At 40.0% G+C, this 26,785-nt stretch overlaps 1 protein-coding gene across 29 annotated transcripts in view; it reads left to right on the top strand.

The window, feature by feature from the left end:
* The window catches only part of TBC1D5 (TBC1 domain family member 5), a 251,016-nt gene that overhangs the window by 176,362 nt on the left and 47,869 nt on the right, over positions 1 to 26,785 (top strand). For all 29 annotated transcript variants that reach the window (XM_083468057.1, XM_083468038.1, XM_083468052.1 and 26 more), the window contains 2 exons: positions 11,207 to 11,349; positions 16,781 to 16,887. In XM_083468057.1, coding sequence (XP_083324183.1) covers positions 11,207 to 11,349; positions 16,781 to 16,887 — 250 coding nt within the window. The remainder of the gene's footprint in view (positions 1 to 11,206; positions 11,350 to 16,780; positions 16,888 to 26,785) is intronic.

The following is a 26,785-nucleotide window of genomic DNA, read 5'->3' as shown; positions in this document are numbered from 1 at the left end:
AATGATAAAAACATAATAAAAAACATACTGGCAGACAACTTGGTAAAATAACCTTCATAATAACAGTCATCTCCTTTCCTCCCACGCACACTTTCACAGGCCAGATTATTTAATAGCCATAGGCCTGGATTAAGAGGAATGTGTTTGCCTGGTGCCTAAAGAAATGCAGTGATGGTGCCAGGGGAGCCTCTCTGGGGAGAGCATTCAACAATTGGGGAGCCACAACAGAAAAGGCCTGTTCTCTGGTAGCCACCTTCTGAACCTCTCTGGCAGGGGTCAGCAAACATTTTCAGCAGGGGGCTGGTCCACTGTCCCTCAGACCTTGGGGGGGCAGACTATATTTTGGAAGGGGGGGGGAAAGAATGAATTCCTATGCCCCATATATAACCCAGAGATGCTTTTTTTTTTTAAAGCACACAGTCTACTCATGTAAAAACACCAGGAAGGCCCCACAAATACCCCAGAGATGCATTTTAAATGAAAGGACACATTCTATTCATGTAAAAAACATGCTGATTCCGGACCGTCCGTGGGCCGGATTTAGAAGGCGATTGGGCCGGATCCAGCCCCCGGGCCTTAGTTTACCTACCCATGTTCTCTGGGATGGGGGACATAGAGAAGGGCCTCAAATGACAATCGCAGGATTTGGGTCGGTTCATATGGGGAGAGGCAATCCTTAAGGTATTGAGCTCCTGAGCTGTATAAGGCTTTACAAATCAACATAATACCTCTAGTAGTGTAATGCGATCTGAAGACCTCCAACCTCCTCCTGTTTCACAAAAAATATCTGGCAGTAGTAACAGGACCACATAATGAGCAGGTACAGCAGTGTACACTGTCAAAATCATATGCACCAGGGTCTCAGACATCTGGAAGTATGTTTTCCATGACTCCTTGAAATTTACAAATATTTTTTCTTGTTAGTTGAATTTTTCCCAGAGTTTATCTGAAGTTGACCCAAGCTCTAAAATATCTGAGCAATTAAATTTGTAAGGCATATATTTTCCCTTTTGTTTCCTTCCAATTCTAAAACGCTAGGTTAATGTAAAAATAAAAAAGTTATTACCTGAAAACAACTGATTAGATCAAAATAATTGTGAGTGGGGAAAATAGGTGCTAGTGCTGTTCTGCAAATACTTGCATGGGAGTTTGTTCAGTGCTGTAATGGGCAGACACTGTAGTAACTCTCACAGTTATGCCTGTGCAGAAACTCCTGCAAAAGTGGAAATACATTTTTTTATTAGTTTCACTTCATGCATTGTTTTTTGCAAGGTGTAAAATGGCCTACCCTGCAACAGAAATTCCTGTTGCATAGAGCAGAGCATCCAACGGGATAACAATTAGTAACAGCACAGAGGCAAGCTGGGAGCGGGAAGAGATCAGGGACAATAAATTCTGTCATGTACTTCTTGCTGAATTCTGACCATGCTGTAGGCGTTACTGTCAGTGGCGTAGCGTGGGGGTGTAGGGGGGGCCGGCCGCACCGGGCGCAACATCGGGGGGGGGCGCTTGCACTCGCAGCTCTCGGCCCCCTTAGGTTAGGGGGCGCAAATTACTTGCCTTGCCCCGGGTGCTGACAACCCACGCTACGCCACTAGTTACTGTTCCTGACAGTTTCCTTGGAAGCCGCCGGCTGTTCTGTCTTCTCTTGCCTCCTCTCAGGTCAAAATGTTTCTAAGTTGTTCTGTAACAGCACTTTGGGGTGGGACAGGCAACCTCAGCTGGACCCACTGCTTTCAAAGTATGTGACATCTCTGGGATCCTCAGAAGAGTCATTTATGCACCAGGGAGTCCCTGTATGAGACAGCTTCACATTCCTGCATAGAAGGGGTTGGACTAGATGATCCCCAGGGTCCCTTCCAACTCTACAATTATATGATTCTCTGACTCATAGTAGTATCTGGTTGGGGGAGAAACTTAAGTGGAATCTTAAGTCACCCCTCTGCCATTTCCCAACCAGTTCCCCAGGGTTGATGTACACCTGTGCAGTACCCTGGCTAAAATCCCCAGGGCAACCAGGTGTGGTTAAATGCAGCAGTTCAGGATCTATCCATCAGGACACACCAGATTATTTCAACCAAATAAGTTGGTTTGTTAATAAGACCATACAGAATATAAAATTTCAGTCAAGCAAACAGGGAAGCTGGGGCTAATTCCTAAGACATACCCTAGCTAACAAATAGGCAGGTCGTTCTTCTCTTTGATGATAGTCAGCTATTGAACTTGAAAGTTATTTGAAATTTCTACAGTTTAAATCCTGGCATTCTTAACTCCTTCTCTCCCTTAATAACTGAAGTGTCTTTCCTTCCTGACCATTTCCATAGCCTACTCACATAATGCTTCCGATGTTATTGCACCAGTGGATTCATATAGGTCAGCAGAATATTTGCTTGACTCACCTAAACTTCCTGAAGGTCAGCTATCCACATGGATTCATCTCTCTCTCTCTCTCTCTCTCTCTCTCTCTCTCTCACACACACACACACACACAGAGAGAGAGAGAGAGAGAGAGAGAGAGAGAATATACATGCAAACATTGATATATGCTGACTTGCATTGAAAAGAAACACGTGTGCAAACTTGTGCTGGTCAGAAGTGATGGTGGCCTTGGCCCTCAGTCCCAGGGCTTGTAGGTATGCATTTCACGTGTACTGTAATGCATGCTACATAGTTGTATAAAATCACAATGGAACATTTCATTACGTCTAAATAATGAAAAGTGCATATTGTTTGAATTACTAACCATTCAAAACATTCAGTACAAGTCACTTGACACTAATTTTCCTGGTCAAATCATTTTTTGAAAGAAGTCTGCCTTGACAAGCAATTTAGTAAGTACCTTTGCAGAAAGAGCCAGGCTTGATGGGTCGTCGCATAAGCTACTTGACATTTGTCCCCAGTCAGACCTGATGCCACATGAAAAATTTACTCTGGTAAAGGGCTCCCAGGAATAAACAGTTCTCTAGTGTTGCTCACAAGGGAATCAGCAAGGTGAGCGGAACTTCAACTTGTCACGGATGCACTGTTCTGACAAACATAAGTAGATGCTAATGGCTAAATCGTGACAGAATAAAGTCCCACAACCATATGGCTAATTGCCACAACAATATCTTCAGTGTTATTAATCAAGTTTTCATAGTGTGCCGTGATAATTGGAATAATTAGAAGCAGCATAGACATTGCTTGCCTCTGCATGTCTCTCTCTCTCTCCCCCCTTTCCCTCTCCAGACAGGGACTTAGAAGAACCACAATTTCTGTACTGCATTATTTAATGCATATTTTCCAGCAAATACTGTAGTTAATGAATTAGCTGTTTATCATCCAAACTCTTTAGTGCCAGCAGGGTTTCTATAGGAATATGTAAGTAACTAAATGACTAAATGATACCATATTTTCCTGCCCAAAAATGTTAAATGCCCAACTAAGGTGCACCCCCCAACCTCTACTAGCTATAGGCAATCTACTTTAGTAAAGTAAGATAGTGTGTGTGAGAGAGTAAATAAGTGTGTAAACTGTGTTTCTATGTAAAAAATAAAAGTACTTCTAGTACAATCCTCCTTTGCCCTGTTAAAAAAGTAATAGGAATAACTTCAAATGCACAAAATTGTGTAGTTACATCAGCACATTGTAATACCGTCTATATAAAAGACTGTTTTAAGGTTCTCTAATTTCTTCCTAACAAATTTAAAATCCTCACCCAACCTATTTTTAGCGCTGCCAAAAACTACATCTCAAAAAGGTGTACTATGAGATTTCAAGAAGCCCAAAATTATTCTTTACCTCTGACCTAGGGAAGTAAATAAAGCTGCAATTTAGCACTTTTTGCTAGCAGAGTATTTAAATCATCATCTTTGTACATTTCAGACTGGACTAGCTGTTTACTGAGCTCTCTCTGGAACTGTGTTAGCAATGAGAAAACACCCAGTATTTCCTGGGTACATGCATAAACAATTAGTCAACTGGTCGGTATAACTGGAAGATTGATGATAATGACTCTCTTCATGAATGTATGAAGGCATTTAGCCAAACTAATGGATTGAAATGGACTGCTGTCTATGGCCTTTGAAGGGCAGCTTAATTTAGTTTTAGAGCTTACCATAGGCATAAGATGAAATACTGTGATGACATAAATCTCTCCTATTTCTTCTTTCTGAAATGTTAGCTTTTCCTCAGTTGCGAATTTGCAGAACAAATATCTTTTGAAATGTTCTGTGCTTCATTATAAAGTGGCCTGAACTACCCAAGTCATAACCTGGTTTTGATTGAAGTTCATCAGCTGTTCATCTGCAGGGCTCAACTGGAGCTTAATAAAATAGTTGTGCTGGACTGGAAATAATCCTTCTCACAGTGAATGTTGTGGGTCCACAGGAAAGGCCCATCATGTATAGCTGGGAATGTGAGAACAAGGCAGAACATCAAGAATACTGGTCCTTTATGCAGCTTCCTTCATTCTCTGTGCCTATTCCCCAAGCAGTAGAGCTGTCAAGACCAGCCCTCTTGGTCCATACCCTATAAGCACAGAACTGTTTGCAATAGGCATCAAGACCAAGCAGCAGAGTGGTTTATGTGTCCCTACACCTTCCTGGGAAAAGGGCAAGAGCTTTTCTGGGCTGGGCCCTGTTCCTCCAGACCAGCCAAGATTTACAGGATTGATCCCTCCAAGACTGAAAAACTAACTTCATTTCCACTCCTTTTCCAAACATGACTCCTGCAGGATTTTGGAAATAGGTTTTTGGAAACATATTACTAGCTTCTGCATTCTGCCTTCACAAAAGGAAGGAGGAACATTGCTCCAGCTGTGAAAACCTGGTTTGGGCACTTAATAGTTAATGAACAGGTTGTGCCCCCACCATAACGATGTACTCAAGTGCAGACTGTTTTACTTTTCCCTGTTGAAGTGAATGGCAGGCGTTAATTTGTATGATAGAAAATGAAGAGAGAAATGGGTAAAATATTGGGGTGACAGATAAATTTTTCCCCTTCTCCCAACAATCAAGAAGTAGGCTCCATCCTTGATTAGGATATGATGATCTGCAGAGGCAAATCTATAGCTGAAACATCTTACATTCTCTGTTAAAACCATAACTATTCAATACAATTTTCTTTATCAAACTGAGCTGAATTAGGTGTGTAAGAAGCTGACTTATACTGAGTTAAACTATTGGTCCATAACTTGTCAGCAGTGGCTCTCTAGGATTTCAGATGGGAGTCTCCTAGCCCTACCTTGAGATACCGTTGATTGAAATTGGGACTTTCTGCATGTAAAGCAGATGTTGTACCACTAAGCTATGACCAAATCACTGCTACATCTGGTTAGGTGAGAAGTACACCCATTCCTGAGGGACGGGGTGGCGCTGTGGGTTAAACCACAGAGCCTAGGACTTGCCGATCAGAAGGTCAGCAGTTCGAATCCCCGCGACGGGGTGAGCTCCCGTTGCTCAGTCCCTGCTCCTGCCAACCTAGCAGTTCAAAAGCATGCAGTGCAAGTAGATCAATAGGTACCGCTCCGGCGGGAAGGTAAATGGCGTTTCCGTGCACTGCTCTGGTTCGCCAGAAGCGGCTTAGTCATGCTGGCCACATGACCAGGAAGCTGTACGCCAGCTCCTTTGGCCAATAAGGCGAGATGAGCGTCGCAACCCCAGAGTCAGCCACGACTGGACCTAACGGTCAGAGGTCCCTTTACCTTTACCTTTTTACACCCATTCCTATGAAGAGCTTGAAGAAAGAGTGATGGAAAGGTTTGTTTTTCCCCTCCACTAAACTCACCCTTCTTGGTGCTTCTGTTGAAAATAATAGCAAACATGGGACAAGGAAACTAAAAAGAGAGAATCAAGAAAAGGCACATTGGGTTTAGAGTGGGAGACTAGAAAAAAAGCTTGATTACCAAAACAAGACAGTTGCACCATTTTTAATGTATCTGTTCTCCATACCTGCTACAGTATCAAGGTAAGATTGCATGTTTTAATTATTTGAGTGAGAGCAGGATGTTTGCAGCTAGATAATTCTTAAGAGTGTGTTCTCAGGTGTAAAAGAAAACCAGATTTTGGAATCGGTACACAATGGATCGAAAAAAGGACCTGTGGAAGTTGGTGCTGCTTATAGGAAATCAGAATTATTGGAAAAACTGGGATTGATGAGAGGAGTTAAGACCCCAAAAAGCATGGAAATGGTTAGTTATGATATCACAAAGCTGATAAATAAAGGTTGAGGGGGCGAGGAAGGTAGGCATCAACCAGACATGTTTGAAAGTGTATTATGGTACACAACCAGACAGTGTGGGGCTGTTCTTGGAGAAGAAGACTGAAAATGGGTGATGTGTGTAAATGGACAGCACTACAGTAATCAAATGTTTTTTGGAACACAGCTGCTGGGGGTTTATACTGGGGAACGGCATAGGTGCATGCTGCATTTTCAGCTACAAAATAAACAGTTAAAGAATGCAAGACAGGTAGGCATGGAGAGTATATTTGAAACACACACACACATACACAGATGTTGATTCTCGGATGGGGTCCAGGCAACCTCTTAAAGTGCTTTATGGTAATACTAAAACAAACCATAAATTAAAACTAGTTATATGAATGCCCCCTCCCCAATATGGTTTTATCACTTACGATTTGTGCAGTTTTGTTTCTTAGGTGTTGGGCTTTGGAGCTTTGTCTTAAATTTGTATGTAAGTCACTTTGAATTTATTGTATAATGAAAAGCACAGTATAAATGTTTAAGAATGTATAAATGTTGTGAACCACCCTGGGATATTTAGATGGACAATATACAAATTTCAGCCACCATCACAGTAAAGCCCAGATATGACTATCAGAGTAAAGCTAAAACATACTAAAAAAATCAGTAGCAAAACTGAGAGGTAAGTGTTGCATACTCATCAGCAAGTTTTAGAGGATATGCATGGCCAAAAATGTATGTATGTATATGCTGTTGCTTGGGGAGTGAGAGTTGGATGTGTGATGGTAAGGTAGAAGCACATGTCAGGTTGGACGAAGCTCAGCCGGGGTGGGAGGGCTATATTATGCGTATATGGGTGAGGACAGTAACAGGAAGCGATATTGAGTTAAATGTAGGGTGTCAGCTATGGGTGAAATAATTGTGCTTCCCATGTTTCTTGTTCCTCCTCTCAATAACATTTTTCTCTCACAAAACAATTGGCATTCCACGTATCCTATCATTTCACACAGTTCCTTGTTTCTGTGCCAATCACTGGAGACTCCTCCCAGTTATTTCATCCATTCCATAAACTCTCCCCGGCGCCAACCTTTCACATGACATCCTCTGCCCACACTCCACATTCCACAGATACGGCTTCATTGTATTCTTTCAAAGCTAGTTAGTGGGATCTGCGAATGGCAGTAGAATTTATTTCCAAATTGGCATCGCTGATGAATCTGTTCCTTCCACTGGGCATTCTGGGTCATTAATTTCAACTTGTAAACAAATTCTTATTAAACATTTATATAACAATGACACCAGTTCAAATGCAGTGGAAGAGGACTGGAGAGGAAAAGAGAGGGAGAAAGGCAAAATATGGGTGCGTGAAGCCTAAATTGTAGGCAGTATAAACCATCTGTACTATTTACGTGATATACATAAGAGCTCGGCTAGATCAGGCCAAGAATTGCATTGTTTTATCACTGATGTGTTTGCTGTCCTGGGCTCCTTTGGGAGGAAGAGTGGGATACACATTTTTATTTTATTATAAATAAATAAAACCTCTCATTCACCACCCTGTTTTCCACAGTGGCCAGTCACACTTTTTCTAGTAAGCCCACTCTCCCCATGCTTTTGGCACACCCCCCCCATCAACTGGCATTTAAGTGTAGACTGCTCCCAAAGAAAGGGGTTCCATTTAACTAGCATGTCTAATTAGCTATTGTTAGACCTATCCTCCTTTAATCTATCTCAGTACATATGAGTTAGCTTTCTGTAATAGAATTTGAGTTCTTAGTGATTTCATGTATTTATTTTGTGTAAGTGTTGGAAGTGAAGGTTTCTCTATTGCATGCTATTTTTATTTTTCTGGTGATGTTTTTTACAGATTATTATTATTATTTACCCGTTTTGGAATAGATACTTTGAACTGTAACAAGTGCACGTGGGATGAGTTGGGGGGAAGTCAATATTAAAAATAGATTAGATCATACATAAATGAAGAATATGGAAACAAGCCAGTGTTGGGCATCACAAAAACAAGGACATTGTATGCCTGGTTCCACTGAAGACTAAACAACATTTGAATGAATGTGTATTCTCCCTCCTGGCTGCTGGCTGCTTTTCCCCACTCCCAAGTGTTGTTTACCTTGTGGGGAGGAAAGCAAAGCTCAGGGGCACCCCAGTCCAAATTGGAAGAACATTTTAGATAAAGGTTTGTTTCCTGCTCTCCCCGCAAAAAATGAACGTGTGCTTAGCAGGTATCTGGTGTCACTAGCATGAAAGACCTCACCTACAGTATATTGGTAGTAGACATTTCCAGATGCAAAAAGATCAACAATTGGTGTAGAGTCTGTGCTTGTGAATGACATGGAAGCTGATGATGGGAACTTGTTGTGCAGAATCTCTTTGCTGTTACTGTACTGCCTATGTTAGCAGTGTGTTCTTACCTTGCAGAGTCCATTAAATTTGCAAAGGAAAGTGAATTGCGTAACGTGGAAGGGGTTGTGGTTGGCTTAAAATGTTTAAGGGAACGAGAGAGATGTATTGTGGGAGAAAGGCATGTTAAGAGCAGGTTCAGAATACCTTGAATCTCAGGTCAAGACATCAGCCCCACTTGATTTCCCAGACATGCCCCTTTATGGAGGGCTAAGACCCTAAAGGACAGTCGTCTCTGCCTTTGAAACCTCAACCCTTCAGCTTTTTGTGGGACCATTCTTGAAAAAGATTATGGATGTAGTACAGAAAACAGCAAGCTGTATCTGAAATGCTTGTTATACTCAGTCAGAATAGAAATAGTTTACGCAGATAAGGCAATGCATGACTTATTAGGTTCCCCCCTCCACCACCAAAAAATAACCTATGAAGAGGTTTAGCTCCTTATACTGAGTCAAATCATTGGTCCTTTGAGTCCAGTATTATCTGTTTACCCTGATGGGAAGCATCTCTCTGAGGTTCCAGGAAGATGTTGTTCCCAGTAACTCTTAATAAAAATTATTTCCTTTTAAAGTTTAAATTTGATTTTAAAAATATGTCACTCATGTAGTTTAAAGTTTCCAAAGCATTTGTTTCTCTGTGTTGCAGGTCATTATTAAACCACTGTCTGTGGGTAGTAATTACAGATTGTTTGGGGATTATGGTTTAATTACATAGAAATCATGTGTAGAACATGGGGCTATGCATTTCAGCAAAGAGATTGTAGTAACTCTTATATTTATTATTGCTTTAAAAACTCCCTTCTGTATTTGCAGTTGGTTGCAATTGCTATGTCGGTGTGGTAAAATACAGATTATTGTGTTACCGAATGTGATAAAAGGGTACACCGTTGTGAGCATAGTAGTCTGCAGGTGTAGCAGATGTGAGGCTGAAATTAACAGGACAGGGCTATAATTAAACTATAGACAGCCATCTGAAAAGAAAGGGGCTCCTCTTGTCCAACAGTATCATTAAGTGAAACTTAGATTGTCTCTAAATATTTGAAAGAGCAATAAAAGAGTGTTAATTAGTAAGAAAACACTCCAACTTAGAACTTAATTCCTTAAAGCATCCCTTTTTATGAAGGCAAACTTGCTGAAGTCAAGCCATATGGTTAACATAGTTCAGAGACAATAGGGTCCTTGGTTTATGGCTGCTACAAGGGAAATGTTGCTGGAAAAGAACAGATAGCAGTTAGTATACATCCATTTTCAGTTGTGTGAATTGCTTACACCCATTGAGACACAGAGGTTCAGATCATTAATGGCAGCATTATGGTTACTAAAGCAGTCCAGTTCGTCAGCTGTATACATCTGTGAAAACAGAATACCTCTGGGGACTAAGACTTAATATTCCCAAGAGAATTTCTAAAAGCAGAATAGAAGAAGAAAGCGGGGAAGCTGATTTTGGTTTGAGCAGTAGAATCCTACATTTACAAACGATTAACACTGCATAATGAAGTGGTAATGAAGAAAAGGAGATTTCTGATAAAAGACTAATAACAAATCCCATTATGCCATGGTGTATTTTTCGCCTTTAAGTGTATTAGTTTTATCCATCCTCTGTCCTGAATTGCATGAGGTCGTTTGTGAATAATGTCAGCTCAAATGCATCAAGCATTGCTGAGTTATGACTCCTAACAGTTTGTGAAATGTGAAAGGTGGGGGGGTGGGGGGGTTAAGGGAAGGAACAAGTGCTACTTAAAGCGATAGGCTTCCTGCAGAGTCTGAGTAATGTTTGCGACACTGAAAGGTAATAGTTTCCTGTAGGCTTGTCACTGAGGGGTAATTTCCCACTATTGGGTAAAACACCTTGCACATAATGTTGTTAGAATTAATTGTGCAAAATTAGCTTTGCTCCATGTTTCCCCTGCTTCCCCTATTGTAGCACCTCTTCAAATTTTAGAAGTAGATATTCATAGGGAGCCAAAGGAAAGCTACTGTGAGATACGTTTAAAATTCCACATTATTGTCTTTTTTCTGTATTCTTCATGAAGTGTTTATTACTCCTAATACGCACACAACAAAATAAACCCTCGTTGAAAGTTACTCCATCTTGCACCTAGTGTTGTTTAACCAGATGGCAGTTGCAACTAAATCCTTAAAGTAAAATTTATAATCTTAAGTGCCCAGTGGTTTCTCTTAATGCCATTTTAAGATTATGGGTTCAGTTCAGACGTTTAAGTTCTTTTAAATCAGAAGGAAGGTGCTCTCCATTGAAGTCTGCTCAGTTCCACTGAAACCTGTTACAGCTGAGCTCATCCGCGGACTTTTTTGGAGTTGTTATTGCAGCTGCTTCTTTCATTTGCTTATAAAGCTGAAATGATAAGTAAACTGGGACAAAGCTTTTCTAATAAAGCCGATCTGCTAAACAACATTAGAGAGCTAGAGTTTTTTAAGTCTTTCACACACTTCCTTCTATAACCAGGTTAAGATATAATGTAGAACATCGTAAACACATCTATATTAATTTTAATCATAAGTTACTGTGTGTTGGATTTCCCTGTAAACTATTAATTCCTGATCTTTTTGGTTCAACTTTTGATATGTTTTGTTGACTTTATTTGCAGGCGATGGGTAAGGCTTCTATTTGGGAGAGAATTTCCCCTCCAGGACCTTCTTGTCATCTGGGATGCTTTATTTGCTGACAGCATCACTCTCAATCTAGTTGACTATGTTTTCTTAGCCATGCTGCTATACATTAGAGATGCCTGTGAGTATGCATTACATTATACATATAGCCTATATAATGCAATATATTTCTAATTGAAATAAAAAAATTAAAAAATCATTTTGATTGGAAGTTGTTTAAAGTTGTTCATAATATATAAGAAAGCAACAACTTAAAAACACATTTTGGTTTTTGGGATGTTCTTCCTCCTGCTATGCCTCTTTTAAAACACAGAAGTGTAGATGGCATTGCATGAAACAAAGTGGCCAAGGTAAGTATAGAGCTCCACCTTCTGTCACATGTAGTGTATTGAGTAAAACTATACATTCACTACTGACATATTTTATGGATTTCTAAAATAAGAGAAAATGTATTAAAACCAAATTAATTTTTTACAAAAATTCTCTGCATTTTATTTTATTTTGCCTTTAACTATGTCACATGAGCACTTAAATTATTTTTGATGTGTATTAGAGTCCCATAAACTTAATTAACACACAACTTCAGGGGAATGTTTAGAACAAAACTTTGATTTTCATATAGATAACTATGTGGAGATTTACTCTAAAGCAAAATCTCTATTAAGCAAGTAGGAAGTAGAGAATACTTGGGAAGGTAAAAAAGTAAATGAAATAAATTTGTAATAAAACCACCAATTTATCCTAATTAGTTGAGAGATGTGCAGAACCACAAAAAGGTAAATTAAGCAAATTATGGTTATCAATAACCAGGCCTTCCAGTAGATTGTATTTTAAAGTCAGCCCACCTTTCCAGGGCAAATTTGTATGCATCTGGTAACATTCCAACTGCAAAAGTCTGTGAAGTCTTTGTGAATAAGCTTTTAAAGATTTTGTGTGCGTTAGCTGACTTGCAGGAATCATGCAGAAGTCTCCAGCACACCTGTGGGTACTACCTGAGAGCCAAATCTTGCAAACAATTATTCACACTTGATTCTTTGATAGACTCTGTTGCCTCAAATGCTCCATTCCCAATGATCTAAGATCTTGAGGTTGGCCCCAAAAAAGCATTTGGACTGAAATTCCTGAAACCATTTAAAAATGGGTTTTTTCCAGTTTGTTTGTTTGTTCTTTTTTTATATAGAGGACATTGAATTGTTGCTAATCCATTTTTCTACAACCACCAGAATTTTGAAATTATCAAGTGTTCTTTCTTTTCTCGTCTCTTCCAGTTCATCCCTAGGCTTTCCTGCACAAGGCCTTAGCACTATTGTAAAGGGGAACAGTGCATTGGGGTAGCATATGGCAGCGACTGCAAAAAGACCCCTAAGTGAGGCAGTTGCAGTCTGCAAGGGACCTTTTGGTCTTTTTTGTGTCTGTGTCCTATGAAGTTCCTTCCATACGTAGATACACGACCCCCAAAAGGCTGGACCAGACCCTTATTACTTTTGAATTTACAATCTGATTCCCTGTAAGGAACCACAAAGCAGTTCAGAAGAATTGTGTAAATATATAAATATCAGCATTCAATATAGTACCACTGGTACAAAAACAATACATCCCATCTAAGAGGAACCTGCAACAAAGTGTTGCTGTGTATCTTCACCTTCTAACAGCACTGAAACTGTTAGGGGTTCCAGCCATCCCCACCTTCAGGATACTCCATTCCGGCCCACTGCCATCACTTACTTTCAGGTTTTATTTTCCAATTATCAGTTAATGTTCCATAGCTACTGAGCTTGATTAGTCCTCACTGAGCCGTTTCTTGTGAAGAGAGTTGTTCCCTTAAATTTTTTTTTTTACATCACTTGCAATAGCTAATATAGGAAGTGGCTTTTTTAAACTGCCAGAACTATGGAATAAATGGAATGGTTAAAAAAAAATACTACTGCAGTCTTTCATGGAAGTAAATAGTCAAGCAGGCTGTAAATAGAGCCCATGGCCCAAAGTATCATAAAAGTCGTTCTGTAAGCCCAACAGAGCTTTTTAGATTTGTTTTACTAGTGTCCTATAAGGCAATATGACCTTCCACAAGCTCCTTCCTATAGCCTAAGTAACTATTCAAATCCTAATGAATGAAAAAGAATATCAAGTTTATATTACCATGTGAATAAAAATATATGTCTTTCTAAGGTATTTTTTTCTGAAACAGTTTAGCCACCTGCTTTTATTTATTATGCTGTATTAAGTTTTTATTGATGTAGGTTTTTCATATCTAATACACCACTTCTAGACTGATGTGAGAGATAGTATAAAAAGTATTATAAATAAATAAATAAAGGACCTGCTTTCTCCTTTCACTTGTTTGCTTAGGCCACCTTATGATGAAACAGACACTTGCACCAATGCCCACCTTGTTCCAGTCTTGCATCTCTCCCTCTCTCTCTAACCCAAATGTGAAAGCATATAAGGAAAGCAGTGTGCATCTAGATGGCCACTGCCTCATAGAGTCCTGCACTATAGTGCCTCTCAACTTGCAGAGGAAAAGGATTATGACTAAAAGACCAAATGGAAGTGTGGGTGTATGGAGGCTAATTTGTAAGCGAGTACTATGGGTGAACAATGGGACGCGGATGGCACTGTGGGTTAAACCACAGGGCCTAGGGCTTGCCGATCGGAAGGCCGGCGGTTCGAATCCCCGTGACAGGGTGAGCTCCCGTTGCTCGGTCCCTGCTCCTGCCAACCTAGCAGTTCGAAAGCACGTCAAAGTGCAAGTAGATAAATAGGTACCGCTCCGGCGGAAAGGTAAATGGCGTTTCCGTGCGCTGCTCTGGTTCGGCAGAAGTGGCTTAGTCATGCTGGCCACATGATCCGGAAGCTATACGCCGGCTCCCTCGGCCAGTAAAGCAAGATGAGCGCCACAACCCCAGAGTCGTCTGCGACTGGACCTAATGGTCAGGAGTCCCTTTACCTTTACCTTTACTATGGGTGAAACTGTAAAATGGGACTAGCCACGGTGGAGCCTTCTAGTTGTTGTGGGCTACAACTCCCATTATCCCTAGCTAGCATGGCCAGTGGTCAAGGATTATGAGAGTCATAGACCACAGTATCTGGAGGGCCCCACATTGGCTACCTCTGTTGTAGAGTGTGTGCTGTGGTGCAGGAGTTAGCCAAGGGTGCCTTAATTTACACTGTTAATGCTTTTGGCACGTAAGTTATAAGTGATTTAATTATTCTCTTAATCTGAATATTTTTTTAAAAAAATAAAGTTATATAGGTTGTGGAGATTGCAAATGATGTCTATATGCCGTGTTTCTAAAACCATAGTCTTCCCAGATTAGTTAATCTAGAGTTAGAAGTTTGTATTTTTAATTTTGCTCCGCACCAATACTACTATTCTTAGGATGTTTTAAGCCTTCTAGACATATAATTGCTCACTTATGAGCTAGATATTTCTTTTTCAAAAAGAACTTTGTAGTAGAAATATTCCCCCCCCAAAGCTATATTTTCAGGTATTTGCCTATATATTTCAAAGAACTGATATAAATGAGAAATGATTCTGGTATCCAAATGTATCAGCTTATCCTCACTGATGTTGCAACATACTGTTTCCGCCAATTTGAATTCATAAGGGTTTCTTTTTTTTCAACCTTGAAGATGAAATAGAACTAGAACAAAGTATTATATAAAGGAGTGTCTGTTTTTGTCTTACACATGTAAGGAAAGTAGCTATCACAAAAAAGACCCCAAAAAGTTTTCACCTCCCATTTGCCACCCCCTGTTTAAGAAAATAGGTTGGTTTTGGTCACATAATAGAGAAGTTTCATTTCTTCTGTTTGTTGCATTTACCTATAATTTATAATTGCAAATACCTACGATCAATATTTTAATGCTCATTATTGAATCAAATCACACTTAGTCTTTTTTTCCAAAAAAGAAACAAATAAAAAGTCTAAAATCTGGCTTCAGTTAGAGTGTTAAAAGGTATGTTTGAAGAAAATACATCAGATGTTGTCTTACAAAATCCATTTAGGATGAACTACTCCCAGCATTCTTATTTATTTTAAGAAAGTATAAAGAATCCTTATCACAACTGCCTTATACTGTGTTACGTTTGATTTCATTGGTTCTATATAATGCGTGGTCTCATTTATTATACTCGGCAGAAAGAACTCTTGACTGAGCCCATTGTATTGCATTCATTATGCTAACTTCAAAGAGAAGAGAGAAAAGCAGGTATCTGAACATGAACAAGAAAAACAAAAGGAAAGAAAAAGAAACAGGCAGAACAGATAAAAAATGAGTAGGATAAGTGAGTGCTTTACAAATGAAAGCAGATGTATAAAATTACAAGCTGTCGGATCAGCAACGGAAATGAAGATGATAAAGTGGCTCCCTACACAGATTATAATTATTCATTTTGCCCAGTTCTGAATCTTTTCCTCATAAACCTCTTCAGGGAGAGATGGGAAGGTACCAAAGGATATGAGATTGACTCACATGGAAGCGGGTGCAGGGATGCTGTTTAGTAAGTCTCTAAGGCCATAAAGCAGTCAATATATTTTGGATTTCTATTTTTATCAATGATTTTTGCCTTGTGTTGCAGGAACATTTTTCACAAAGGCTTTTAATTAATAAAAATGATGTTATTTCTAAAACTGAAGTTCTCAAAACTGTAAAGTTGCACTATCTAAAATTTATTATTATTATTATTATTAGCAATTTAGGCGAACAATTCAAAAATAATTGGCACTCCTTTGACAGCTCCAGTAGATGGATTGCCAAGATTTAGATGGTGCTAAAGAAATGAAGTAGTTTACATAGTCTTGGCAGAAAAGATTTATTTAATTTCACCCATAATTAAGTTCATCACATACCCAGAAAGGGACAGTGTATGCTAACTAGACGGAGGTTAGATAATGGAAATGTAATACATCCTATTAAAATATGTAGCAAGCTTTTAAGAGGGGCCAATAAGTGGTTCTCTAAGCTAATTTAGAAGGGACGTGGGTGGTACTGTGGGTTAAACCACAGAGCCTAGGGCTTGCTGATCGGAAGGTCAGCAGTTCGAATCCCCGCAACAGGGTGAGCTCCCGTTGCTCGGTCCCAGCTCCTGCCAACCTAGCAGTTCGAAAGCACGTCAAAGTGCAAGTAGATAAATAGGTACTGCTCCGGTGGGATGGGAAACTGTGTTTCCGTGTGCTGCTCTTGTTTCGCCAGAAGCGGCTTAGTCATGCTGGCCACATGACCTGGAAGCTGTCTGCGGACAAACGTCGGCTCCCTCGGCCAGTAAAGCGAGATGAGCGCCACAACCCCAGAGTCGTTCACGACTGGACTTAACTGTCAGGGGTCCTTTACCTTTAAGCTAATTTTAGGATTAACACATTTGGGAAACAAAGCAAAAGTTGTAAATCAGACCTCAACCATTTGAGGCTATCTTTAACTAAAGGGAGAGAGGAGCTGTATACTATTTGGTGACGATAATTTTTCCCAGAACCCTACAAATTGTACTTAGAGTGATTACTTTTATGTTAAACTGAGGGGGGAAAACTTATCATATTTCCTATTACTTTTAGTGATATCAAGTAATTATCAGACCTGCTTGGGACTTCTGATGCATTATCCTCCAATTGGAGATGTCCACTCATTGATCTTGAGAGCTCTTTTTCTCAGAGATCCAAAGGTAAGTCACTTGGAAATCTTCGCACTTGTGGCACATCCCAACTGCTTTTAAAACATCGTTACAGTCCTTGTTTAATGCATGAGGAGAGGGAAGAGTTAACAATGGGGGGAAATTGTCATTTCAAAAAGAAGTATCTAGGCTCAGAGTCATAGAGAACTAGCATTGTTTTGACCTAGGCCCTTGTTGTCAGCTTCTAGCTTTGGATGGCAACGTGATAGCTCTGAGTTGTTCACTAAGGGCCATTCAGAATGAATGCCCAGCAAATCCCACCCTTTTTTCTTTTAAAATCTGAGGTCATATGCCTCACACTGTATCTCCAGCATTTTGAAATGTAATCTCAAGTGGCAATGTTTTCACATGCTACCAAGCATAGCCCCTCTTGCATTACATTCGACAAGGATATATGAGGGGAACCCTTTGGATCCAACCCATCTTATTTAAGGTCCCAAACTGGTTTTAGTATTTTCATTGTAGGTGTTGTGTTCTAATGTTAATAAAGAGGTCCAGAGGGTGGCAACACGAGAACAGGCCTTCTCTGCAGTGGCACCCTGTCTGTGGAATGCTCTCCCCAGGGAAGTTTGCCTGGCGCCTTCATTATACACCTCTTAAGTGCCAGGCAAAAACGTTCCTTTTTAACCAGGCCTTTGGTTGACCTGATCAACCCCATACCCTTTTAAAATGTGGCTTTTGGGGGGGAGGTATTATTGGGTTATTGCTTTTATTTTTATTTTATATACTGTGATCTTTTTATGTGAACCGCCCTGAGACCTCCAGGTACAGAGCAGTATATAAGTTCAATTAATAATAATAATAATAATAATAATAATAAAAATAATAATAATAATAATAAAAAGACCCCAGCAAAGGTGGTGAGACCTGGGCCCAGATACAAGCTTTGGTGGGTTGTCTCAAAGAAGGAAGAGGCAATGTAAAGTCTCAAATTCATCTTCTCAGAAGGTCACTCTGGGATATCTCCTGGTTGGAAGCCTTTTTGGCCTGAGATATGATATTCAAAGATTCCATTACCTGCAGTTCTGAATATTTGCCTCCAACAGCCAGGAGAAGCCTCGTTGTGGTTTTCCGGAATGAACAAAGCTGTCAAAAGCAGCCAAGGATTGTGGAGGCTTGCAATCTTTTACCATCTCTTACTCCCTGTGGGCTAACATTCAAGGGCTTGCCCCAAGCAGTAGTTAGTTAGTAAGTTAGTTAGTTAGTTAGTTAGTTAGTTAGTTAGTGTCTTTATATGATGTTATGGCCCACCCTTCATCTTGCAGTCTCATGGTGGGTTTCATACAGCTTAAAGCAAAGAGTAGGTGCTGCATAACAGCACTAAATTAGCCCATATCAAACAGCAAGCAAAACTAGCAACAGTGCTGCAGAGGGAGTGATAACTCTGAGATCGTGCTCTACCCCCAAAGGCAAATGTAAAACAAAATTTATCCAACGATTGTGCCAGGTGCACATGAGAGGGAAGGGCATTCCACAACCTGGGAGCCACCACAGAAAAGGCCCTCTCATGCACATACTTTGTGGAGCATTGTGGAGCTGCCAGCACACAGGGAACAAGTGCAGACCCTTAAGGATTGGTGTAATTATGTGCCCAGGCAGAAGTTCTCGCCAGCATTCTTCAACAGTTGCAGCTTCTGAACCATCCTTGAGGGCAGCCCCAATTACAGAAGTCTAGTCTAAAGGTTATGAGGGGATGGGTCACTGCGGCAAAGCCATATCTGTCCAGGAAGGGCTGTAGCTGGCAAACTGATTGGAGCTAGCCATGGGTGCCCCTAGCAGCTGAAGGCATGTGAGTTTCAAATGGTGAGCCAGGATCAATGAATACTTCCAACTTGATCACTCTGGAGGAGAGTGATCCTGTCCAGAACAGGTCATCTGCTCACTTTGCAAGAGCTCACACAGTACCTCTATTGTATCTGGATATGTACAAAATTCAGTCTGGCAAGGTCTTAGGGTCTCAAAAACAAGCACATATAGAGTCACATCAGCATCAGTCCTAAAACACCATGAGCACCTAAACCCCCAAAGTGCTTTTCTTCTAAAATTCCTTTTGAGCTAGTCTTGATTCTGTGCCCCTGTATGAACTGGCTTCAGAGCCTCTTTCTGCCTGCAGGTGGATCTAAGCTGGCCAGCCAGAGGTCCACATTGATCATCCATTGATTAGCATTGATTGATATTCATTCATTTATTTAAAGCATTTATAAACTGCTTAATATTTTAAGGATCTCTAAGCTGTGTACAATGTAAAAGCTGTTAAAAATATTATTAAAACAAATTCAACACAAAAGTAGCATAAAAGTAGCATAAAAGCATATAAAAGTAATTCAGGGAATTTATACTAATAAAAACAGAATCGGAATTTTATACACTGTTCTTGGTTACTGATTATTTTCTACAAGAATTGTTACATTAAACATGTAGATTTTTTTAAAACGTCATTTTTAATTCTGGTTTTGCATAGAACTGCTTGCATACACCGCTACTCTTTATTGTACATAAAATTTCCTTTCTGACGAAAAGCAAAATCCACCATCTCCATGATACTTGAAAGCATTTTGGTCTTTTATAAATCTGAACATTCTGCGCACATAGGCACTAAAGCAGAAAAATGTTTAAAATGATACACTTTAAAAACAGGATGCCACTCTTTACAGCAAAAAAAAAAAAAATGTTCATTGGTTTTATGCCTCTACATTCTGGGGAATAGGTGTTTATTATACTATTTTCCTTGTATGGGCCCTATGACAAAGGTCAAGGGGAGGAAAGTCTTTTCTGATAAGTTCCACCCAGTTAGTCTCAGAAATAGATTTTTTACTATTCACTCAGTGTTAAATGCAGGTGTTGCAGACATTTTCATGGATTGGCACCTGTAATTGAAGCAAGAACAAGAGAGACCAATTCTTAAAACAGTACAGTGGTACCTCTGGTTAAGTACTTAATTCGTTCCGGAGGTCCGTTCTTAACCTGACACAGTTCTTAACCTGAAGCACCACTTTAGCTAATGTGGCCTCCCTCTGCCGCTGCGCCACCAGAGCACGATTTCTGTTCTCATCCTGAAGCAAAGTTCTTAACCTGAAGCACTGTTTCTGGATTAGCGGAGTCTGTAACCTGAAGCGTATGTAACCCGAGGTACCACTGTACAGGGTAGTGGGCATTAATGGACAGCATGATGGAGCTCAAATGACTTCGCAGTAGATGACTTACTGCTGCCTACCAGGAAGGAGAAGGGAAAGGTGCTGGGAAGGTCAGCATGGTGCAAGCACACCAGCAAGAGCACTAGATTGGCTCTGCATTTTGCTATGTCAACAACCCTTTAACCCTCTTCCTCCTGTTAAGCAGCAGTGACTCAGCTGCTTGGGAGGTCAAGAGGCCAGCTCTGTCCCATCACACCATCCTCCAGTTGTAGTGGATGCTGGCTTCATTTTATTTGTGAAAAATAGATATTGTTTCATATGTGAAAAAATGGTTTCATCAAAAACCAATAGATATTTGGGAACTATTCAGTGAATTTTGTTTATTGTAGCGATTACAACTGAGCCAAAACTATACTTCCAAGGGAGGGAAATAGTTTTATGGTGCAATCCTATGCCTATGAACATGCAGTGTGTTTAGTGGGACTTATTCTAAGTTAGGTGAGCATAGAATTGCAGTCCTAGTATAGTCTCAGACAACTTCTCATAGGGATGCAAAGAACTAAATATCCCAGCTTCCACATATTCCTTGTAGTATCTTTACGGACTTTGGCAGAGAGCAATCTCTAAGAAAACATCTTCATTCCACCAGAAAGGAGCCTACAGTACAACCCAGGATCCAACCAGCCCAGCAATGCAACATAATATTTTTCTTGCGGGTGGCGCTGTGGGTAAAACCTCAGCGCCTAGGACTTGCCGATCGTCAGGTCGGCGGTTCGAATCCCCGCGGCAGGGTGCGTTCCCGTTGCTCGGTCCCAGCACCTGCCAACCTAGCAGTTCGAAAGCACCCCCGGGTGCAAGTAGATAAATAGGGACCGCTTACTAGTGGGAAGGTAAACGGCGTTTCCGTGTGCTGCGCTGGCTCGCCAGATGCAGCTTGTCACGCTGGCCACGTGACCCGGAAGTGTCTTCGGACAGCACTGGCCCCCGGCCTATCAAGCGAGATGGGCGCGCAACCCCAGAGTCGGACACGACTGGCCCGTACGGGCAGGGGTACCTTTACCTTTACCTTTACACATGTTTTACTAAGCACAAATGACTGCTATAATACTGCTCCTGCCAAACCTTATTTTCTGCCTTTGCACACCTGCTTCTCCTGCAAGTGACCATCATCTTCCTTTCTTCTTTCCCAAACAAATGTGCAACAATAATAAATTATGTACATTTGCATGACTTCTTCCATTTCACTGGAATAATTTGCTCACTTTGGGATTACCTGTAAATTTCCCTTCTTTCCTCATTCAAATTGTGGAGAGGAGGGATGGGTTACTGTTTGATCTTTGGGTGATTTGCAGTAGATGGACCAGAGTTTTTTTGGCGTCCAATTGTTGTTAACAAAGCAGCAACAAAATGCCTTTTCAGGCTACTGACACGAAGAAAGCTTGGGATAACCAGAAATTGACTTTTTTGTGAAAGGACTGCAAGCTTAGCTCAGTTCTGGTACTGAAAACAAATACCGTAGTTTAGAATGAGTTCAGAGGCATCGTTTCCTCTAACAGTGTTTCTTTTGCACCTGGCTCTGATTGGTCGATCTTGGGGTATTCATGAGTATAAGCGATATGAGCCCTAGAATGGAAAAAGGGATCTCAAATTCTGCAAAAAATATATATTATAATATCAGATTCTGAATAAAGCCTCTGTCAACTTTATGCGAAGTATAATTATGTAAATATTTGCTTGCATGCAGTTTTTGAGCTATTTAGGTACAATAGATGTAAAATGCCTGATTTGATTGTTTTAAATTTATTTCCTGACAATCTAATAATCATTCAGAATTCTCCTTTTTACAGTTTGTCTTTCTTTTTGATATTATTAGTATTTATTTCATTTATGAATTGCTTCCAATGAGGCATCTTGAAGCGGTTTTACAATAAAAGCATATTTAAACAATTATACATATATAAAAACAAAATTAAAAATATGTGCATACATAAAAACAATGTTTTCAAAAATTGCATATAAAACAATTTTAAAACCTAATAAAGTTCAGTTTGAATACAGGTAGCAACTGGAATCTCCACTTAAAAGACTTTTTGAAAGAGGATAGTCCTTAGCAAGCACCTAAAAGATGGCACTTGTAATAGGAGGCTGGTGCTGCTGTGCTAAAGGCCTGATTATTACATTGTGCAGAACAGACCTTCTGAAAAGATCTGCAGGGTCACCTCTCCTGCAGAGCACAGTGATCAATTTGGTGTATAGGTGATGTGACAATCTTTTAGATACCTTGCTCTTAAACTGTGTAGGGCTTCATACACCAGTTATCAGCAGCTTGAATTATGCTCAGTAGATAATTGGCAGCCATTCTTATAAAATGTGCTGTGATAAACCCTTTATTTTCATTTGCAACATTTCAGAAGTGGTTAGTTTATATACTAGAAGGACCGTGTTGAGGTTTCTTAAAACAATGCTAATTTCCATGTCTTTAATATAAAACTGCTATGGAGAGCAGTCTCCAAATTTTCATTTTCTTAATAGAAATGTTCAAACGTACGCACTCCACTGTTTTTCAGAAGCAAAGCATTACCCTGATGTGAAAAGGACAGTATGCTGAGTACAAAACCAATTATTTTGCCCAAAGCACCTAGAGTAGGTGTTTGCTGTATTTTTACTATCCGGCAGTTTCCTGTTTTTTTCCTGCACCACCACCAATGAGAAGTGCCGTTACTTTTCAAAGCAGACGCTTTCAGATGGAAAATAGATACATAGGGATGGCAATCACAAAAATATAAAGCGATTAAAAAACAGTTCTAACTAGAGTTGTTCAAATAAAGAAAAATTAAAAACTCAATTAGAAACAAAAGTCATAGAAAATGTGAACATATTGTGTTCCTTAAATAACCAGATGTTCTTTTCTTCCTGAAGGCAGTCAAGCCTAGGAATAAAAGGTTTTAAACTATTGTTTTAAGTTAACTGTGAATTTTGCAAATCTGTTTTACCCTATAGCAAATAAAATTCTAATACAGCAACATAAGCAAAGTAATTTTCATCTTTGGGTGTATGTGGTTGCGCTAACCTTATCACTATGACTTATTATGAAGCTAAACTGCTATATAGAACATTACCATTTTAGATGATGTACAAAGAAGTTGCCAGCTATATTTTGTTTGAGTACTTACAGTAGTTGTCCCAAGTATGTCTGCCAAAAAAAACTTTAACGAACCTCCTATCAGTAACGGTGGTGTAGCTGAAGGGGTCTTGAAATAAGGCTGTTTAGCATTGATACCCAGAAACAATATATGGTATTATCATAAAGAAGTGCTAAAAGTTTAAATTGCTTTAGATTATTCTAAACCAATAGATTTGGGATAGATTTTCAGTGAAGAAGGATTTGGAACTAAAGAATTGTGCCAGTCTTCCATGTGGTACCAGAATGTTTCTTGAGGGGAGGGGTCCCACACACAAAAGACCACTAAAACCTCTGTAGTGGCATCTAGCAAAGAACAAGTTGGAGTAATCAGAAGCAAATCAGCAAAATATTCTTATGTGCATAGAAGTGCACAGAATTCTCGCGATCCTGACCCATGGTTTGAAGCTAAGTGACCCTAATGAGGCACTTAATCTCAAGGTCGTGGTTTGAGCCCCACGTTGGGCAAAAGATTGCTGCATTGGAGGGGATTGGCCTAGATGGTTGTCATGGTCCCTTCCAACTCTACAGTTCTAGTATTCTAATTCTTTAAGACGCTGGGAATGTTACCTTTGTGTTCTCTCTAAGTATGGGCCCAGACAGTACTAGTTTTCTCTTAGACTAATAATGCAGGATCATGATTTTGTATGTGCAGGTGTTCATTCTGATCCAGTGAGTAGGACTGCCATATTTCAAAGAGTGCAAATCCAGTCGGTGGAAGAAGACTGGAAAAAGTTTAAAGACTATTTACAGAAATATGACAAAATTAATGAATGTTAGAATGATGTTGGATAGAAATTAAGTGGTTTTTAGCTGTAATATTATAAGGGAATATGAAAAATGGATTATTAACAGGTAAAAATTTAATGTCACAATATTTTAAGATTAAAGACTAGGATAAACAAAGAGGGGAAGGATTTGCTGAACTAACAAACTGAATTGGAATACAAAAAAGGGAGGCGTGAGGAGGTCCGGGAAACAAGCAAATGAATGATAAGTAACGGAAAGATTGAGTTGTTTCTAACTACTTTTATTTTGTATTTTTGTTTTTTGTTTTTTCATTTTGTAATATTTTGAAAATCTTAATAAATATCTTTTAAAAAAACAACAAAGAGTGCAAATCCAGACACAAAAGTTGTTGGGTTTTTTTTGCCAAAGTTGTTCAGCTTTTTTAAGTTTTCCCCAAAGTTGTTGAACTCTTTTTAAGGAAATTCTCCAAAGTCTTCACTCCTGAAATGGGTTGCTGTACATCCGGATTTCTACCTGGACACTGTTTCCAACAGCCTAATCCTGGCTATGTCTGGGAAATTCCGGACATATGTCAACCCTACCAGTGAGTAAGGATCTATAAATGCATGACAGTGATATGCAGCAGATCCACAAGTATGTGGCTCCATCTCCATCATAGGTATCAATGGGAGGTTATTCCCTACGCTCACCAGAACTCTATTGAATTTTTCAATCAAAGCAATGTTTTGTTACAACAAAATCCAGGATATAAGTACTTGCAAGGAGAAATTTGATTGAAAAAGTGAAAGAATAGCCCATACATTGCTTGTAATTTAATATAAAATGAATATAAATAAATAAATAGAATTAGATATTTGAAGAAGGCTATTGTACCTCCTCTCAATCTCCTCTTTTGCAAGCTATACATACCCAGCTCCCTCAACACTTCCTCATAAGTCTTGATTTCCAGACCTTTGATCATCTTGGTCACCACCCTCCACACACATTCTTAATTGTCAATAGCCTTCTTAAATTGTGGTGCCCAGAATTGGACACAGTACTCTGACCAAGGCAGAATAGAGTGGTACTATTACTTCTCTTGATCGGGACACTATACTTCTGTTGATGCAACCTAGAATGGCATTAGATTTCTTTTTCTTTTCTTTTTGCTGCTGCTGCATCACACTGTTGACTCATGTTACGCTTGTGATCTACTAAGACTCCTACTAAGACATGTGCTGCTGACAAGTCAGGTGTCCCCCATCTTATATTTGTGCAACTGGTTATTCATGCCTAAGTCCAGAACCTGACATTTGTTCCTATTGAAATTCAGTTTGTTAGCGTATGCCTGCGCCCAGTTCTCCAATCTGTTAAGGTCATTTTGAATTCTGTGAGGGCATAGAACATGGGTAGGCAAACTAGGGACCGGATCCGGCCCAATTGCCTTCTAAATCCGGCACTCAGGTGGTCCAGGGATCAGCGTGTTTTTACATGAGTAGAATGTGTGCTTTTATTTAAAATGCATCTCTGGGTTATTTGTAGGGCATAGGAATTCATTCATTTTTTCTTTCAAAATATAGTTGGGACCCCCACAAGGTCTAAGGGACAGTGGACCGGCCCCCTGCTGAAAAAGTTTGCTGACCCCTGGGGTAGAATCAACTTTGCAGCGCCAGCATGACTCCTGACAGTGCTTGTGTGTCACGTTCCTCCAGGGGCTCATCTGCTGCAATGGGCAATCTCCTCCCTAGGGGCATCCCCCCCCCCCGCATCACTGTTGCAGAACAGTCCGCTCAGCTCTTTCAAGAAATTCCTCATCTTGCCCAGTAGCTCAAAGTGTGTATAGACAGGCCTCAAGTTGCTGTATCTTCTCTTCCAGCAAGGCAACCAGCTTGCACTTGCCGCAGGTGTGGTTTTGCACATTCTCAGACAAGAAGACAGACGTGGCACATGTGTTGCAGGTCACCCTCGCAAATGCCCCTGTTTACAAGTCCTGCTCACGAAAATGAAGGCGTGTTTACAAGCTTGGTTTTTCATAATAAAATCAAGGGACAGCCCAAGACACCTTGCTGCCTGATTTGGACAAAGTGGCCACACACACGTACCCATTCCATGTTCAGAAGACCAGACTAACGGTTTAGTTTTACTTCAACACTGATGATGCGGCAGCCTGTTCCACCATAGCTGAAGGCAGCAGGCTAACTTAGGGGACATAGGGAAGGACTCGTGCCACACAAACCTCTGCCTTCCAACTCCTTGCCCTTGCCCCCATCTACCATCTAATGGCATACTTAGGAATAGTAGTTCTTAGAGCAGGCATAGGCAACTTTCGGCCCTCCAGATGTTTTGGACTACAATTCCCATCATCCCTGATCACTGATCCTGTTAGCTAAGGATCATGCGAGTTGTAGGCCAAAACATCTGGAAGGCCGAAGGTTGCCTATGCCTGGCTTAGAGCAGTGCTCAACTTTAATTCCTTTCTAATAGCTGCAGCTGTTTTACACACACACACACACACACACACACACATTCAAAAATGAATAAGCAGAACCTGAAGTTTATAAACACCTAGCACTCAAGAAACATGAGTTTTATTTTGTAGTGCAGTTTCTAAATCCTGTTAATTTCTGGAACAGAAATATACCAAAAATGTTGTTGACAGTAAAATAGAAAGCTTTGTAAATCTACAATCAAAGTAAAAAAAGATGGGGGTGATACGTTTCTTCCCCTGAAGTTATTGAATTGTCATTCATGTGCATAAAAATGTTGATATAGCTTCAGAAAACTTACAGCTACAGGTATGAAAACTTTCCTGCTAATTCCTATTACAGTTCATGAGCTCAAAATA

Source organism: Podarcis liolepis, assembly GCF_965112155.1.
Source record: "Podarcis liolepis genome assembly, chromosome: 12".
In the NCBI taxonomy this organism is placed as follows: domain Eukaryota; kingdom Metazoa; phylum Chordata; class Lepidosauria; order Squamata; family Lacertidae; genus Podarcis; species Podarcis liolepis.
Note: the sequence above shows the minus strand (reverse complement) of the source record. Positions and strands in the feature narration are given on the sequence as shown.